Raw genomic sequence first — 16,768 nt, forward strand, 5'->3', positions numbered from 1 at the left:
CTCAAATAGATAACATTTTCTAACTCTGTATTCAGAGGCCAGGTCAGCACAGCCAGAATCTGGATAAACATCCTGTTTGACACTCCCTCAGAATCGGAGAAATTAATCATTTTCATTCCACCTGTGTTGTTCTTGGCATGCTGCTCAGCGAAAACCCTTCACTGCAGGATGTGCTGCAATGACTGCACGCATGTGTGAGGACTGCCTGTGTTTTGGAAGTTACCAGGCCACTGGCTGGCAGCACAATGCTGCAGCTGGTGTCACTGCCAGCTTCTCCACCCAGCAGCTCCCCTCCTGGAATGCCTGCACCAAAGGGCTGGGTGAGCTGTGCTCAGCACCGTGGCTTCCAGACCTCACTGTGCCACAGAGCTGCTCACGGGCCCTGTGGCTGCCTCTTATTGCTGCCCTCCTTGCTCTGTGTGACCTACGCCATGCACGGTGTCACGGTCACATCTGCTGCCACGCCTGGCACTGGCACGTGTCACGGCTCTGGTACCACACGGACTGGCACCGGTACTGGTACTGGAACTAGGACTGGGGCTGTTACTGTTACTGGTCTGGCACTGGAACTGAAACTGTGACTGGCACTGATACTGGGACTGGAACTGGGCCTGGCACCCGTGCAGCTACAGGAGAGGTACCCGAACAGCTATTGGTACCAGAACTGCAACTGGGATTGATACCGGCACTAGTACTGGCAGTGAGACTGCAGCTGGGATTGCTGCTGGTACGGGTGCTTGCACTGGGACTGGAACTGGTACTGGTTTTAGTACTGTACTTGGACTGGTTTTGGAATTGGGACTGATGCTGAAACGGGGCTGGGCCTTGTAAAGGTACTGGGCCTGGCACGGAACTGGCACTGGCACTGGGCCTGGTGTTTGTACTGGTACAGCTACTTGGACTCGTTTCGGAACTGGGTCTGGTGCTGGAACAGGGACTGATGCTGGAACAGGGACTGGTGCTGCTGCCGGTACCGGCACAGGCAGTGGTACGGATACGGGAACTAGGCCTGGTACTGCTGTTGGTACTGGACAGGAGTTTGGGCTGTTTCTGGCCCTGGCACTGGGGCTGGAGGCGGTGCCGGTGCCGACCCTGCGGCACAGGTAGCGGCACAGGTACCTCCACGGTACCACCGCAGGTTCAAGCACAGCCGCTGCCGCCGCCGGCCCCGGGCCCGCCCCGTCCCCTCCGCGCGTCACGACAGTGGCTCCACCCCCGCCCCGCCCCGCCCCCGCCTTCATTTGCATGCCCGCCCCCGACGGGCCAATGGGGCGCGGCCACCGCGGCGCTGGCCCCGCCCTCCGCGGCCGCCGGTAACGGAAGCGCCGGGAGCGGAGCGGCCCCCCCCCGCGCGCCCCGCAGGCCGCGCTGCCTGCTCGGGCTCCGCGCTGGGAGGCGGCGGCCCCGGGGCTGTGGGAGCGGCCTGCGCGCCCCATGGAGCGCTAGTGGCTCCGTGCTCGGTCGCCGGGCCGTGCCCTTGAGCGCCCATGGATTCGGCCCTGGAGGGTGCGGTCACGGGTGGGATTGCGACGGCGGCCCCCGGCAGCACGGAGCGGGTGCGTGGGGGCGCAGGTGGGAAGGGCATTGTCATTCCAGCGTGTGTCCCCTACTGGTGCTAGTGCTGGCCCTTCCGCCTCCCCTCCCAAGCCCTCAGGCAAGCCTTCTAATCAGGTGTCGTGTTCTCTAAGGAAGAGCCAGAGATTCCCTTAGCAGCGCCTGTGTTCCCAGCAGGATACTCGTCCCAAGTCGATGTTCTCAGGGAGAAGAGCCTTTGGCAATAAAGCACGATGTGCCAGGTGAAGCAGGCAGCACAGGAATCCAGACAGAGTCATCCTTTGGGATGCTGATGTGTTTGTTGTCAGCCGGGAGTGAGCCCCTGGCACAGGCTGCCCAGAGAAGCTGTGGTGCCCTATCCCTGGAGTGTTCAAGGCCAGGTTGGATGGGATGTGGAGCAATCTGGTCCAGCCTGGTCGAGGTAGAACGGGATTTGAAGCAACCTGGTCCCTGCCCATGGCAGGGGGATTGAAACCGGATGATCTTAAAGTTCTCTTCTAACCCAAAGCATTCTCTGAGTCTACACACCGTAAAGGATGTATATCAGTCAAACATGAGGTATTTCTGGAAAAAAGAGGAAGTGCATGGCCAGTAGTAGTAAAGCCATTCAGTCACAGCGCATAACAAGAACTGTTCTTGTTTAGGAGGATGTTTTTCCTAAGACATTTGTTTAATTTGAGCTGTTCTGGTAGCTCCTGGACCAGTAGAAACTGCTAATGGTGGGAGTTGAGACCCTTCTCAAAATGCTGCCTAATGCTTATAAATGGTGTGCATTTGATTTTGAATTAAACAGTAATTCCTTCAAACGTTTTGGATTTGTGTCACCTTTGAGAACTGTTCTCTTGTTTTTGTGGCTTTACATATTCATGCCTTCAGGTGTTTCCTCCATGCTTCTAAAATATGCTGGAATCTACCTGCTTACCCTAGGCTTTGTGATAAGGGTAATATATGTGGGTTGACTGTAATATTTTTGAAAGCCATGGGAATAACTATCTCCTTAGTAAATGGTTTGTTCTGGAGAGCATAATGAGATGGCCCTGGAGGACTCCCAAGTGTGTGGACAAGCACAGATAATCATGCCTTCTCTGCTTGTAAAGGCATGTCCTCTTGTTCCAGAGGCATCATTGGTTTGACTGATCAGAGTCAAGGCCCTGAACTAATGCTGGGAAGGAGCTGAGCTCACCATTTTAATGGGAGCATGAGGAAACAAAACATTACCAAGAAAAACCTGAGTTGCTTTCCTCAGCTCTAAAGAAGGGCAGCCTACCTCTGCCTGCTCTCAGTGGGATAGGACATAGTCAGATACTTATCCAAGAGGAAGAATCAAATTGAATCAAATTGAAGGTGAAAGATTTTCACCAAAAGATGTTGGCCAGTTGTGCTTTTAACACCAAGGGAATGTAGGCTCTGTGGCTGTGTTGCTGTGGGTAATAGAAGAGATGTTGACAGATGCCCTCTGCAGCAGAGAATGGTTTTCTTATCTCTTTCAAAATACTTTTTCTGTGCAGCTGATGAACCTTTTGTATAGTGCTGCTTGAACTTGAGGCAGCAATCCATACATGGAGCCTTGGGTAGGCTTTCATTTTCACTGAAGTAGGTTTGCCCTCAGATTCTGCAGTTTGGTGATGTTTTGGAGATCCATTTATGATTCCTCTGATCTCTAAGCATCTGGATTTTTGTAACCCTTTGGAGTTTTTGATGATTAGAGTACAGCCTCTAGCTATTATCACAAAGAGGTTTCTCAGATGTTTTTTTTTCCCAAACAACTACAGAAATAGAACTAGCTTGGGAACAATGGGGGATGCCAGAAGTGCCTCCTGCTCTGAACTGCTGCCCCAGAAGCACTGGCCAGAACGGGGATGCCTACTTTTAGTCTCCGGTATTTTTCTTCTTCAGGTCTCTATTTTTTCGGGGTTGGAGTGACCAGGAAACAACTGAGGCATCCAGGATACTAACTGCACATTGTTTGACTTGTGCTGGAGGGTGTTGTTTCACTTCTTGGAAGAAAAAGTGAACTTGAGGACATATTTGGGAAGAGTGCCAAAGTGTTTTGCTTAAACAGTTAGAGTGGCTGAATTGCTGACCTTTTCTGGGTGTGGGGCAAGTTTTTTCACTGATATATTCCCTGAAACTTATGTAGAATTTTTGCTTGGGAAGGTTGTTGCAGAAAGTTGACACATTAGGAAATACATGTAAATAGAGGTGAGCACTTTCAGAGTTTTCAGAATTTTATTGATGAACAAAGAGTGAGCTGAATCCTGGCAGGGACTGTTCTTCTGAAGGTATTCTGGCGTAGCTCTTGGTAGACTTAAACTTGTCTAGCTGCTTTTTGAACTTCCATAAATTTGCAGCATCCACACCATACCATGAAAAAAAATTCCATAGGTTGCCATCTGGTTCATGAAGTTTTTTTTTCACTTACTTTGAACTTGACATGTGCAACCTTCAATAGGTGTCTCCTCCATATGTCAGAAGAAAGTGTGATTCTTTATTCCCTGTTTGGTTTTGTCATGATTTTGTAGACCTCTGCTGTATGCTTTCCTCAGTTCTTTTTCTTCCATCCTTCAGAACCCCAGCTGTGGTAGGCATTGCTTGTGTGGGAGCCAGTCTTGCTTTTGGTGTGAACCTTTTCTCTAAATACAAGTACAGAGTATCAGGAATTTTACTGTGTCATTTTTAAGTGGGTGCATTAGGGGGAAAATTATTCTTCATGCAGTGTGAAGGAATAACCTACTGTGGTCTTGCACAGTTAAATAATTGTATTCTTTGTCTGAGCTTTAATTTTTTTTCTTACAACTGTTGATTTCCAGTCTGATTTGTTCACTGCTGGTGAGTACCTAGCAGGTGTTTCCATCGAGCTGTTGGCGGTAACCCCAACATCTCATTCTTGAGAAGTATGAATGAAGAGCCTGTTGTATATTTCTGAGTGGCCTTGATCCTACAACCATCAGTATGAAATTTAGCACCTCTCTTTGATCAAGCCTATAGCTCTTGCCTTTACTGCCACAGTTCACAGACAATTAAGACAATTTTTGAAAGTGTTTCACTAATTTAAAGGATAATGCTGGATAAGCAGTGAACTGAGAATTTTTCTCTGGAAAAGAAAGAACAGATCAGTCCTCAGCCTGATGGGATTTTTTTTTTTGGTAGTTATTGCAAATGCACTTTATTTTGCTTTTTTTATAAATTTCTCTAAACTTTATTTGTGTGCATGTGTGTGAATGTTTCAGGAAATGCTTCAAGGACCATCAGAAGATGTGTTTGCAAAGATGGAAAGTTCAGTTGAAGACATGGACACCTCTGATACCCAGTGGGGCTGGTTTTATTTGGCTGAGTGTGGTAAATGGCATATGTTTCAGGTAAATACCTATGAAGTTACATTGGTTCTGATGGATTCCATACATCAAATTACCTATGGCTGAGTTTGTCTTAATGTGCTTTTTCTTTTATTTTGAAGACTGACTCAAACAGTCACTGCTCCATCAGCAGTGAAGATATCGAAAGGAGTTTCCGAACAGATCCCCATGGATCTCTGTCTTTTACCACTGCAAAGTTTAACTACACGCTGGACTTTTCAGGTATGTGTCTTGCCAAAGAGTGAATTTAAACCATAGAAGGTCTCAGATACACCAGCACATTTGTTCAGTCAGCAGGTTATCGTCCTCATATCTGGTGTGAAAACATTATTAAGAATGTCTTCTTTACTGGAAAGTACACAGGAGTTTTTAGAAACAGCTGCCCTGTTGCATTTTTTGTGTAGTTTATTAATGAAGTAGCATGTTTGGTTTAATAGCACTCCATTGGAGTTCCTACTACTTGCTCCAGCTGCATGTGGCATGTAGGATACATCTCTTGAACTGGGAAGGTTGAACCTTTTTTTCTCTAATTTGCAACTGCGTGTAAGCTTGGAAAACCTCTTCCATTCATTCTGTATAAGAAACATTGCTGTAAAGGAGGCTTCCTGCAAAATACTGGCATCAAAATGATTTAATAATTCAGCAGGTAGTTGGAGCCAGTTCTGTTCTCAGAATAAAGGGAGATAGGCAAAAGGATTTACTGTAGACTGTAAGATCTTCCTTATGCTTTTCATGTAAATTACAGAGTATTACAGGTTTTTAATGTATGTAACTAATTATAAATGTAATCTCTTCTTTGTTCACAGGTGTGTTCTAGTAACTTTTTTTTTAGTTTTTAGGTTTTTTTTAGTTTTTCTATTAATGGATTTTCTGATTAAATTACAAAACAGCTATATGTTTAAATATAGGAAATTAAGGATATAAATACGTATTCCAAAATACATATTAATATTTAAAATATTTCAAATACAGAAAGTGGGGACTGGGTAAAACAGCAATATACTGGCAGTAAGGTGGTATCTGACAATACAAGGAGTTTTATGCTTACTTGTGTTGGAATATCTTTTTATAAAAAACTGTTTTGCATCCAGAATAAAAACATTGCACTATAAGCAAATGTTAAGGAACAGTTTTTATGTCACTCTTTAGGCCATGATGTCTTACACTAAGGATAGTGTATTCTTTGTCATCCCTTTCAAGTCTGTGGAAGTTCTGCTTGTGATTCAGTGGGGCTGAATGCTAGATGGATATTTTAAAAATAAATGTTTTGTATGTCAATATTTGGACATTTTTCCAACTCATATAAATGACAATGCATTTAGAAACATTTATTGAAAATGTTGATTTGTTACTGTTGAAATAGGAATTCCTGTCAAGTAGCTTAGGGTGTAGTAATGTTCTTTTTTAAAATGATACTTAAATGTTTCATATGCTGCAGATGAATTCCCAAAAATTTCTTCCTAATTCTTGTTTTATGCTCAGTGATGAAACAAATCAACCTAACTACCCTTAAACAACGTCCAATAAAGCGAGCTCCCTTTGCAATCAATTCATTCAGGTAAGGAAATAGGAGGAAGACTCCTTATTTTTCTTTTATTCCTGCTTCTTCTAAGTAACATGAAACAAAAATGTTTTATCTTTCTTGTTTATATTTATTTGCTTTTGGAGTCACTTGCTCTGAATACCTGTTGAATCAGAGTTGCTGCAGGGAAGCAGCACCAAAAAATGGAATCCATTGACTCCATAAATTATTTAGAAGTATTATTGTAATAGCAAAAAAGAGTGAGTTATATATTGCGCCTATTTTTTACTCATTTACTCTAAAATTACTTGGAGTTTAAGAAATTGTGTTGTAATAATTATTTTATGAGTCTAATTGCTTTAGATTGTCAGTTTCTTACCATTTCATCATTCATTAGATGTAAAGCTGGGAATCACTAACAATAAACTGAGCTATGCTATAGTAATTGAGTGTTACTATCACAGGTGAAATTGAGTACATGGGATATGTGGGTTTTTTTCCCCAAATAGTTTCTGAGAAAAAATTAGTTCTGAACTGTAGTGTGGTTATACATTCAAAAAGAAATTTGTCATTTGTCATAAGAAATGTAGTAGCAATCTGTTTACACTGACTTTCAAGAAGACTGTGTTTTTGAAGTGTCAACGTTTTTTTCAGTAGATATTTGCTAAATAGTGCATACAATAATGTGGCAATTTGCTTTGTTCTTTGAACAATTACATCAGCACTCTTATTTTCATGTGGTGACATTTTTTACTTTCAGGAGATTCCCTCTTTTAGTCCCAGTTTTAAGGCTTAAGAGCTTCTGTGTATGTAGTGCATGTGCTTAAACAACTCTTTTTTAGTAGTTCTGTATAAACTTCATGGGGGTTTGCTTTTTTTGCATACTGTGTTGTTTGGAGCAGGAGTTTGACAAGAAGAAAATGCCTCATGTCTTTGAAGTGATGTGCTTTTACCTTTTTTGTTTGAAGTTTCATCTGTGAAAATGAGGCTATCCCTATGCCTTCACACTGGGAGAATGTAAATACTGAGGAGCCATACCAGGTAAGAGTTGGTATGCAGCTTGGTCAAAACCGTGTGACAAAGAAATAATGCATCGAATTGAAATCGCACTAACCTCTTTTTTTCCAGCTTATTCCCTTGCAAAAGAAAACAAATGAATATAATGAAGTTTCTAGTCTCTTTGGAAAAACAATGGATAGCCACCGAATTAAAAGAATTAAGAGAATACAAAATCTAGACTTGTGGGAGTTTTTTTGCAGGTGAGATTATTTCTAAACCCAACAGTTTTAGGATTGTTAATGGAGAAAAATTTTAAGTCATACAGCAGAAATATGTTTAATTGTTTTTATTATTAATGAAATTTTTGTTACTTTTTAACTTCTAAAAATTTTCGTATTTGTCATTTATTTTATTCAAAATTTCATTTTCAAGACTGTGTAGCTTCTACAGGTACAGAAATTTAATACTTGTAGAAATGCATTAGATAAAGCTGTAGCATAGATAATGTATTTAAGGTGTTCAGAATATCTGTGTGTAGATGCCCATGATCCTTACAGTGGAGTAAAGAGACAAAAATGAACTTTTTGTAAAATGATTCCTTGAGAGACTTGTATTATTTTAATTTTTACTGAACAAAGCAAATTAATATTTCAGTCTTGTTAAATTTCTCAATTTTATGAATCCTAGGACAGAATTAAGTGTCTAATGAACACATATTTATGCAATTCTTTTAAGTTTAATGTCCTGCAAAACCTTCTTATAAGTTCTTGGCTTTTCCCTCTTCACATTCTGCTGGCCTGGAAGAAGTAGGAAGTGCCCAGTTTGGTATCCACTTATTTTTTGGTGTCAGTCTTAAGCAATTCTACTTGACAAAAGTTATTTGTGTATCTTGTAGGAAGGAGTGCATATCAGAAGGTTTAAAGATGTTTTACTCTAATAAAATAATCTAGATTAAGTTAAAGAGTGAGGAAATAACTAACCAGATGTATACTAAAATCTTGCATAAGTTACATGATTTTTTTTAAAGATATGTAATTTGTTGTTAATTTAAAGCTATATCAACATGTGTGAGGAAGTGAAATTCCTTACATATGTTAAGGGTTAAGAGCGTTACCCAAGTTCTAGTTAAGTTTCCTTTTTTTTCTTGATGGAGTAAGGAAGAGGATCAGTAGAACTCCTGCCTTGGACTTCCAGAGGTCAAACTTTGGGTTGTTCAGGAGGCTGCTTGACAGAGTCCCTTGTGAGGCAGTCCTGAAGGACAGAGGAGTCCAGGAAGGCTGGACACTCTTCAAGAGGGAAATCCTAAAGGCTCTGGAGCAGGCTGTCCCCATGTGCTGAAAGACATGTAGTTGAGGAATGAGATAATCCTGGATGAACAGAGAACTCTGGCTGGAATTCAGACAAAAAAGAGAGTTTATGAACTTGGGAAGAAGAGGCATGCAACTCAGGAGGAGTAAAAGATGTTGAGATGTTTTGCAGGGAGAAAATTAGAAGGACCAAAGCCCAGCTAGAACCTAATTTGGCCACTGATGTAAAAGACAGCAAAAATATTTTTTAAAATAAGTCATTAACTAAAGGAGGGCTCTAGAGAATCTCCATCCTTTACTGGATATGGGCGAAACAGTGAAAAAGGATGAGGAAAAGGCTGAGGCAACAAAGGCACTAAGACCAGTTGTTATCTGGGCACCCAGGCCCTGAGCTGATAGTCAGAAGTGGGGAGCAAAATGCAGCCCTCATAATTCAAGAGAAAATGGAACCTGCTGCCCCACACAAGTCCATGGGAATGGATGGACTCTACTGGAGGGTACCAAGGGAGCTGGGGGGGTTCTCACTGAGCCACTTTCAACCATTTACCAGCAGTCCTGGCTCACTGGGGAGGTCCCAGTTGGCTGTGGTTGAGCAAGTGTGATGTCCATGCACAAGAAGAATTGGAAGGAGAATCCAGAGAACTACAGACCTGCCAGGCTGAGCGAGCTCAGTGCCAGGGAAGGTCAAGGAACAGCTCATCCCGAGTGCCATCACACAGCATGTGCAGGGCAACCAGGGGTCAGGCCAGGTCAGGATAAATTTAGGAAAGGCAGGTCCTGCTTGATGAGCAACCTTACCCCCTATGACAGGGTGACCCTATCACCCTGTGGACGAGGGAAAGGCTGCAGTTTATTTTTTACGTGGACTTCAGCAGAGCCTTTGACACTGTTTTCCCACAGCATTCTCCTGGAGAATCTGGCTGCTCGTGGCTCAGACAGGTGCACTGTTTGCTGGGTGAAAAACTGGATAGCCAGGCCCAGGGAGAGGTGGTGAATGGAGCTACATCCTGCTGGTCACCAGGGGGGTCCCCAGGGATCAGTGTTGGGGCCAGTCCTGTATAATGTCTTTATCTGGGATCAGGACAAGGAGATCAAGGGCACCCTCAGTCAGTTTGCTGATGTCACCAAGCTGGGTGGGAGTGTGGATCTGCTGGAGGGCAGGAGGGCTCTGCAGAGGGATCTGGTCAGGCTGGATTGATAGGCTGAGTCCAGCTGTGAGGTTCAATAAGGTGAAATGCTGGGTCCTGCCCTTGGGCCACATGACAGTGCTGTAGGCTTGCACATACTGGTGAAGAAATTATTGCCTGGTAGTATATTACAAAGAAATAGGTATTCCAGCATTCCAAATTCACTTCTTTTGGTGCCTCAGGTAGGAAAGATGAAAAGAGGATGATGCTTAGTTTAGCATTTCAGTTTGGAGTTGTCAAGGAGTACAACAAGTGAAAAAAGGTGTTGGTCAGTGAGATTGCTGACCAGTTTTAGAAAAAGCTTTTGTGCTTACATAGGTACAAAGTGCATGTCTCTGGGTTTTGCTGTAGGTTTTACCTTTCATTGAGTGAATTGGCTGAACGAGAATTTTCACAGTGCTGGATCAAGTTAATTTTGTTGAACTGGATTATCTTGTCACTGCTTGTACAAGGTGCTAAGATGATGCTTTTTAGAACAGTTGGACTCCTTGATTTCTGTTCCAAATTACCAAAGTGTCCTCTTGTGGCATTTCTGCATTCTGCACAACCAGCTTGCCAGTGTGCCCAGTATATTTTACTGCTTAGGAGGAACAATTGCCACTTAAACTTTTATGGTTTTGAAAAATTGCTTTGTTTAATAAGATAAGGGATTACATTTGATCATTGCTTGAATGGTTACTTGCATCACTGTAGTGGTGGGAACACATTTGCCTCTTACAGTAGTTCTCATATTAATGACGATTCTAAACTGGCTTTATGAAATGAACTGGTCAGAGATAGTAAAGGACTGTCACAGAACATCTTTTGATTGATTATTCACTTTTTCTATAAATCTGTTCCATTCCCCTGTTTCAAAAGAAGTTACTTGAGGCTACATTTGTATATTGTCAGAGATCAACAGCCAACAACAGAGGGCTCGTGGTTGAAGAAATTTCAGATGTTCAGCATAACTAGCTCTTAGATCAGTTTCTAGGCACTATTACCTGGGCTGATTTGCCTAGGTAATAGTGATTTGTAATCTACCGATTTTGTATCCCTTCCACCATGACAGTAAAGCAGGGGGAGGAAACAAAATTTGCAAAACTACCTTTCTTTTAAAAATGTATCTGCTGAAAATGACCACACTAATAACACATGAACAATGTTGATAAAATTGGTGTAGGAAGACCTTTTTTTAAAAATCTTAGACTGTGTTGGAAAATAGTCCTACGGCGTTCAGAAATGTGTGATTTCTAAATATGTACCTTAAGAATTCCGACGTGTTTAAAAACTAGGGTCATTTAGGTACTTGTAAAGTGTAATGTGTTAGGTCTGTACCCTCAGCAGTGTTCTCACAGTAGTAATTTAGTGTGTTTGTACAACTATTTATTTATTATGTGCTTATTTATGCATTTATTCTGTGTTTTCTGTAGGAAAAAAGCTCAACTGAAGAAGAAAAGAGGTGTCCCAACAATTAATGAGCAGATGTTGTTTCATGGCACCAGTAATGAATTTGTAGAAGCAATATGTATTCATAACTTTGACTGGAGAATAAATGGGATGCATGCTGCTGTGTATGGAAAAGGTAAGTATTGCTGTCACATGCAACAGTGATAGTGTTAACAGCTCAACATTAAGTCTTCCCTGTAGCGTGTACTTTGTGATACATGCCTTGTGTTTACCTAAGAGCTCTTTAATACAGCTCTGCTTTTATGGCAAGTGTAATTAAGGATGCAAGGAATGTAATTGTCACAACTGGCTGGTAGGGCCAGGGAGCATGGGGAAGGGATGCCCAGCAAAGCAGTGTTGATCACAAGACAATCTCTCTACTAAAATGTTCACACTAAAAATATTTGGTCATATTGTCATAATATATAACGACAAATAAAGGATTCCTAATGAACATAGAAGAACTGTCATTTTTCATCACGCAGATAGCTATGCTCTGGTAGTCAAACTATCATGGTAAGAATGTCATCAAATTTTCTTTGTCTTTTATTTGAAAGGGACTTATTTTGCAAGAGATGCATCATATTCCAGCCATTTCTGCAAAGAGAGCATGAAGCACGGAGATACTTTCCAGATTCATGGTGTGAACTTGCAGCCCCATCTGCACAGACCAGATAAAGTCATGTTTCTTGCTCGTGTATTAACTGGTGACTATATCGGTGGTGATTCAAAATACATGAGGCCTCCTTCAAAAGATGGAAGTTTTGTGAACTTGTATGACAGCTGTGTGGATAACACCTGGAACCCAAAGATCTTTGTCATCTTTGATGCCAACCAAATCTACCCTGAGTACTTAATAGAATTTTGTTAAGTTTGAACTGAGTATTATTTGTGGTTTTTTGGATACTTTTGTTCCTTTTGTAAAGACAACAACATAGAAACGATGCATGAAAGAGAGGTGAAAGAAAAGCTGGCATACATTTATGGAGGAGGGAAACTATTAAATATTTAAGAGAGACTGGTGAACTGTTTTTAAAAATCTGTAAACTTTACTAATGCATTTTTCAAATGTAGACTATTACAAATCTGAAGTTGCTTAGTGAGCCTTAAATACATTGAGCATTGGTAAGTTTTCAAAGGCAAGATTTATGTTTTGATTTTGTAAAGTATATTAAAAGTGGTTAGAAATATGCCTCTAATATAGTATGCATATGATGAAATTAATCTTTTATAAAGATTGCCTATAAAACAAAGTAAGAACAACAACAGCAAAACCCCAGGGGACGTGGCTATGTGTGTGTGTGTGTGTGTCTGTGTTCTGTAGTTCATGTTACTTTGTTTGGAGGTCTCTTAGTTTGGATTCTAAACCTAAAAAAAGAAAAAGAATCTACAGCTCCTTCATCAGTTTCCTCCAGATAAAGTTCAACGAAGCTGTAAGGTTTAACTTTATGTACATTTTATTATGAGCTTCTATTATATACTGGGAAAACAACGAAGCCATTGCAGTAGGATTTGACCTTTGGTTTTGATGGAAATGAGGCCCATAAAGTTGTTGTGGTTGTTAGTTGTTTGGTATGTAACTGTTGGGCTCACTGTTGGGATATCAGCAGTTCCATACGCCTTTCTTAGTTCTTATCCTATGGAATTTTTGCCATCTTATTGCAGTATTCATGAGCTGCTGTGATTCCTGTCTGTCAGTTTTAAGATCCACTTGGTGCTGATATACTTGGTGTTACTGAAGACAATGTTTAGATTAACTTAACTGTAAACAATACAGTTAAACTAACAAGGAAAATTTCAAAAGATGCCATCCTTTAGCTTTTAAACAGTACAATAGAGAGCTTTCAGTAACATTTGTGTACACCAGGTTTTCAAAACTGGTATGGTTGTAAAGTTGAAGAGTATTTTTCACATGTAGAAAGAGCAAAAGAGACAATATTTGGGTAAAGAACAAACCTGAGAACCTAAACACATGAAGAGGCTGAGGAAGGGGCTGTTACAGTGAAATGCACTGTTGTGTGAACAATCTGCTATGGAATTTGTCCCTAGTGTCCTTTGTTAAAGGACCTAAGTAGCACTAATGGGCAAAGTCAAAGTTGAAACCTTTCCAGGCTTTTTCTTTGGCTATGGCCAGTAACAAGTCCCTGTAGAATCAGTATATAAGTGTGGCAGATATAGAATGATCTGTGGTCATTTGCTATAGAAATGTGAATGGACTTTTTAGATCAAAGGCTGTGTTTAAAATGTATTGCATTTAAAGGCACTGCAGCTGCTGGCATGACCAGGTCTGTTCAAAGTCGTACTAAACCGGTGGAACTGGAAGCAGAAGATGATGACATATCTGGCATTGTAACTGAGGACACAAATATCTCTTCCTTCTCCTGCGTGCTGTTACCGTTGTCTGTCAGTGGATCTTGCACTAGTTGTTTATCTGTTTCTGTTTGTAATTTCGTGGCAATTTTCCTGTCCCTAAACCATTTAGGGCTAAAATGCATTTTCCTTTATTTTAGGAAGTATGATTTCTGATCCCAGCTGGGAACTCTAGGTTCTACTCTTGTAGGTATGATTTGTGTTTGATTCACTACTACACTAGCTCTGCAAAAGGCACTTTGTTCCCCACATTGTATGAAATAATAGCAAATCGTACAGGGAATTTGTGTATTACTGAATCCTTTTTATTATTACACAATGTTCTACAGAGCATACATTTTGTGAAACTGACAAATACATGTGCTGTTGTTCCTTTGATTTGGTGTTTTATTTCTTCTGAAACAGATGTTTTTAGTTAAGAAAACTGAAGTTTCATTTTTAGCGCCTCATGGACACAAAATACCACCATTTTTACTGATCTCTGAGACTTTTCTGATTGTTTGTGTGATGGTGTCTTGTTTGCTGCTTAATTTGAATTGAATGGCACAATCTTAATCTTACTGCACAATTGAAGTTTTACCTCCTCTTTCAATGTGTTCTGCTTTTTGTGCTGATGAATTTTGTTATTGAAGGTGTCTGTAAAATAACTGTCCTTTCTCTGGCAAGGGGAGAGTGATTATTATTGCAAGCAAAGTCCAGAACTGTACAAGTAGCCAATACAGGAAGTAGTTGGGCTTAATAAAAAGAGCAGTGAGAAAGGGAGGAAAATAATTTCTTGGCCTCTAGAGTGTTAAAGAGAAGGGATCTTGATGTGGTTCTGGGGAAGGAAACCTGATACTTTCTGTTACTGTTTCATGTAGTGAAATGTTGTTCTCCATTTTGGTTTTACACCTGTGGAAGAGGGCATGCTACTCTCTCAGCTGTCTTGACCTGAGGTAGAGCTTACTAAATTATTCTTGTGACAGCATGTTTTCACATGAGCACAGTACTTCAGGATAACATAGAAAAATAAGATCAGCTCATACTGGCCTCCTGGACCAGCTTTGTTTTTTACAATTGATGTGTACTCAGTTATTGCTGAACGGAAATAATTTCATCCAGAGCAGTCTGGGAGAGCATCTCTCTGCATTCCAGTTCATTTACAGGCTCAGTTTGCACAAACTCTTGTTTTTGTTAGAATCCAAGGGGAGAAAAAAAGGATACAGCTCTGTTTTTTACTACACGTCCCAGTACACTCGCATCCAAGCTAGATGTGAGATACATCATGTGATGGCTGCAGTTGGTGACTAAAATACAGGACTACATTGGATGCCAGTTCAGCTGGCGTCTTGAGGACAACTCTCACCCTTTTTAAACATTTATCAGCACAGAATATCATATCAGGAAGGCTCAAGTGAGTCTGTGCAGTTTACATACTGAAAATTACTTTCAGGAAGATGAGCACATATCAGTCTTAAAATTCCTGTGACCTAAATGTCCATCAATGTTGTAACTATTTTTAGGCACTGTCCAAAGCACCAGACTTGCAGAACAGCACAGGCCTACTCCAGTATAGCCATCTACTCTTCACAAGTCACAAAAAATACTATGGGGGCTGACAGATGGAATACTTTGTCCCATTTTAAAGCCAGCTGGCCTCTCTTGTGCCCCTCTCTGTTAAGCCCCTTTGTTCTCCTTGACTCTGCCTTCCCCTGTTCATCCCCCACCCCATGGGTGTGTACAGCTCCACTGATTCCTGCACCCCTTGCAGTCTGATCCCCCAGTACCATTTCCAAAGTGCAGGATGAAATAACCTTTCGCACCCTTACATGCTCTTATCAGTTAATATGACTGACCAGGTTTGGTTCTCATCCCTGCCTCCCTTATCACGTCAGCCAGGTTTATCCTCATACATTCCTGTTCTTGGCTCCTTACAGTCCCTGTTGTGTCAGAAAAGGTAGCAGAGGAGTAGTCACTCCTTCCACATTCTCATACAGATAATTGTGCCACATAAAACATCCGGCAATTTTAGTGCCACGTTTGTCCTAACTTGGGGATTTAGTTGGAGAGGTCACATTTCATTCCTGTGGTAATGAATGGACGGGAGACAGCCAAGGTGTACAACACCAAGACTGGAAATTTGCATGTTCGAGTGGATTTTTTAATTGGAAAGGGCTCAGTTGAATATACAGAAATAGGAAGTATTTGGTGTATATTGCAATAAGCAAATAAAAAAAAATGCAGTGTAGTAGAGAGTATAGGGAAAGGACCTGTTCAGGCAGTAATCAGTTCCATAGATTACCATAAAATGAGTTTCTCTTCCTTGTGTGCTTTGAGCTGTTAAGAGTTTGATACTGCTGTCGTGTTAAGGATTGCAAACCTGTTGGTTCTGGCTGTTTGCACACTTACTTGCAGACATTTGAAGATTAATTTACTGCTACTACTTTTAGAGTATTTTGCAAAAGCGATTGTGACTCCACTGCTAGAAACAAATCTGAAGCTATGCTCTTCTCAGCTATTGACTTTATTGACTAGAAATGTCATTCATTTCTGTATTTTTATTTTGTCTGTTGCCTTTGAACATCTTAGAGGTGCTTTTGTTTCAGTATTCTCCTTTCTAGAAAAATGTTTTTGCAATTAGAGAGGGATGAAAGAAGAATAAGAAAGGATAAATGTATCAGCATTTGGAAGCTGCTGGGTTCATCTCCGAAGACGGTGCCAATCAGGAAGGCAGGTAGTGGAAATGACATTATGTTTCCAAGCCAATATCAGTTACATCCATTTCCTGTTTGTCTTCTTGCCAATAAATGCCAACTTTAATTTAAAGGGAATGAAATCATAGTGACACCAAAAGGAACAACCTGAAATGTTTCTTATCTTTACTCAGCTTCTTCACTGATACAGTTTTCTTCCACTGAACTCCTAAAGCAATGTAATACATAAACCAATACAGGCATTGAGCATCTGACTTGTGTCCAGGTTTCAGGAACAACATAAGGTCTTGGCCTGCTCACCTCCCTTTTCCTGTTCCCATGCTTTCCTTGCCATGGGAAGTTGCCATAAAGT

At 41.2% G+C, this 16,768-nt stretch overlaps 1 protein-coding gene across 2 annotated transcripts; it reads left to right on the forward strand.

Annotated features, from left to right (window-relative positions):
• The first annotated feature begins 1,345 nt into the window (after positions 1-1,345).
• On the forward strand, positions 1,346-14,302 carry PARP11 (poly(ADP-ribose) polymerase family member 11). 2 transcript variants are annotated; one of them, XM_041460623.1, is made up of 8 exons: positions 1,346-1,556; positions 4,785-4,913; positions 5,012-5,132; positions 6,393-6,468; positions 7,401-7,473; positions 7,561-7,691; positions 11,338-11,489; positions 11,911-14,302. In XM_041460623.1, exons 1-8 carry the CDS (start codon positions 1,488-1,490, stop codon positions 12,222-12,224), a joined length of 1,065 nt encoding a protein of 354 aa, XP_041316557.1. In that variant the 5' UTR covers positions 1,346-1,487; the 3' UTR covers positions 12,225-14,302. The 2 variants fall into 2 exon arrangements, with proteins under 2 accessions (XP_041316557.1, XP_041316559.1); XM_041460625.1 differs by lacking the exon at positions 1,346-1,556 and adding an exon at positions 3,415-3,433.
• Positions 14,303-16,768: the final 2,466 nt, after the last annotated feature.

Source organism: Pyrgilauda ruficollis, unplaced genomic scaffold, assembly GCF_017590135.1.
Source record: "Pyrgilauda ruficollis isolate IOZ18807 unplaced genomic scaffold, ASM1759013v1 scaffold146, whole genome shotgun sequence".
Taxonomy (NCBI): domain Eukaryota; kingdom Metazoa; phylum Chordata; class Aves; order Passeriformes; family Passeridae; genus Pyrgilauda; species Pyrgilauda ruficollis.

Coding starts and splice junctions, on each gene's coding strand:
- PARP11 (XM_041460623.1), top strand. CDS start 1,488: ATGGATTCGGCCCTGGAGGGTGCGGTCACGGGTGGGATTGCGACGGCG. Junction 4,914..5,011: donor GTAAATGGCATATGTTTCAG/GTAAATACCTAT, acceptor TTTATTTTGAAG/ACTGACTCAAACAGTCACTG. Junction 7,692..11,337: donor TTGTGGGAGTTTTTTTGCAG/GTGAGATTATTT, acceptor TGTTTTCTGTAG/GAAAAAAGCTCAACTGAAGA.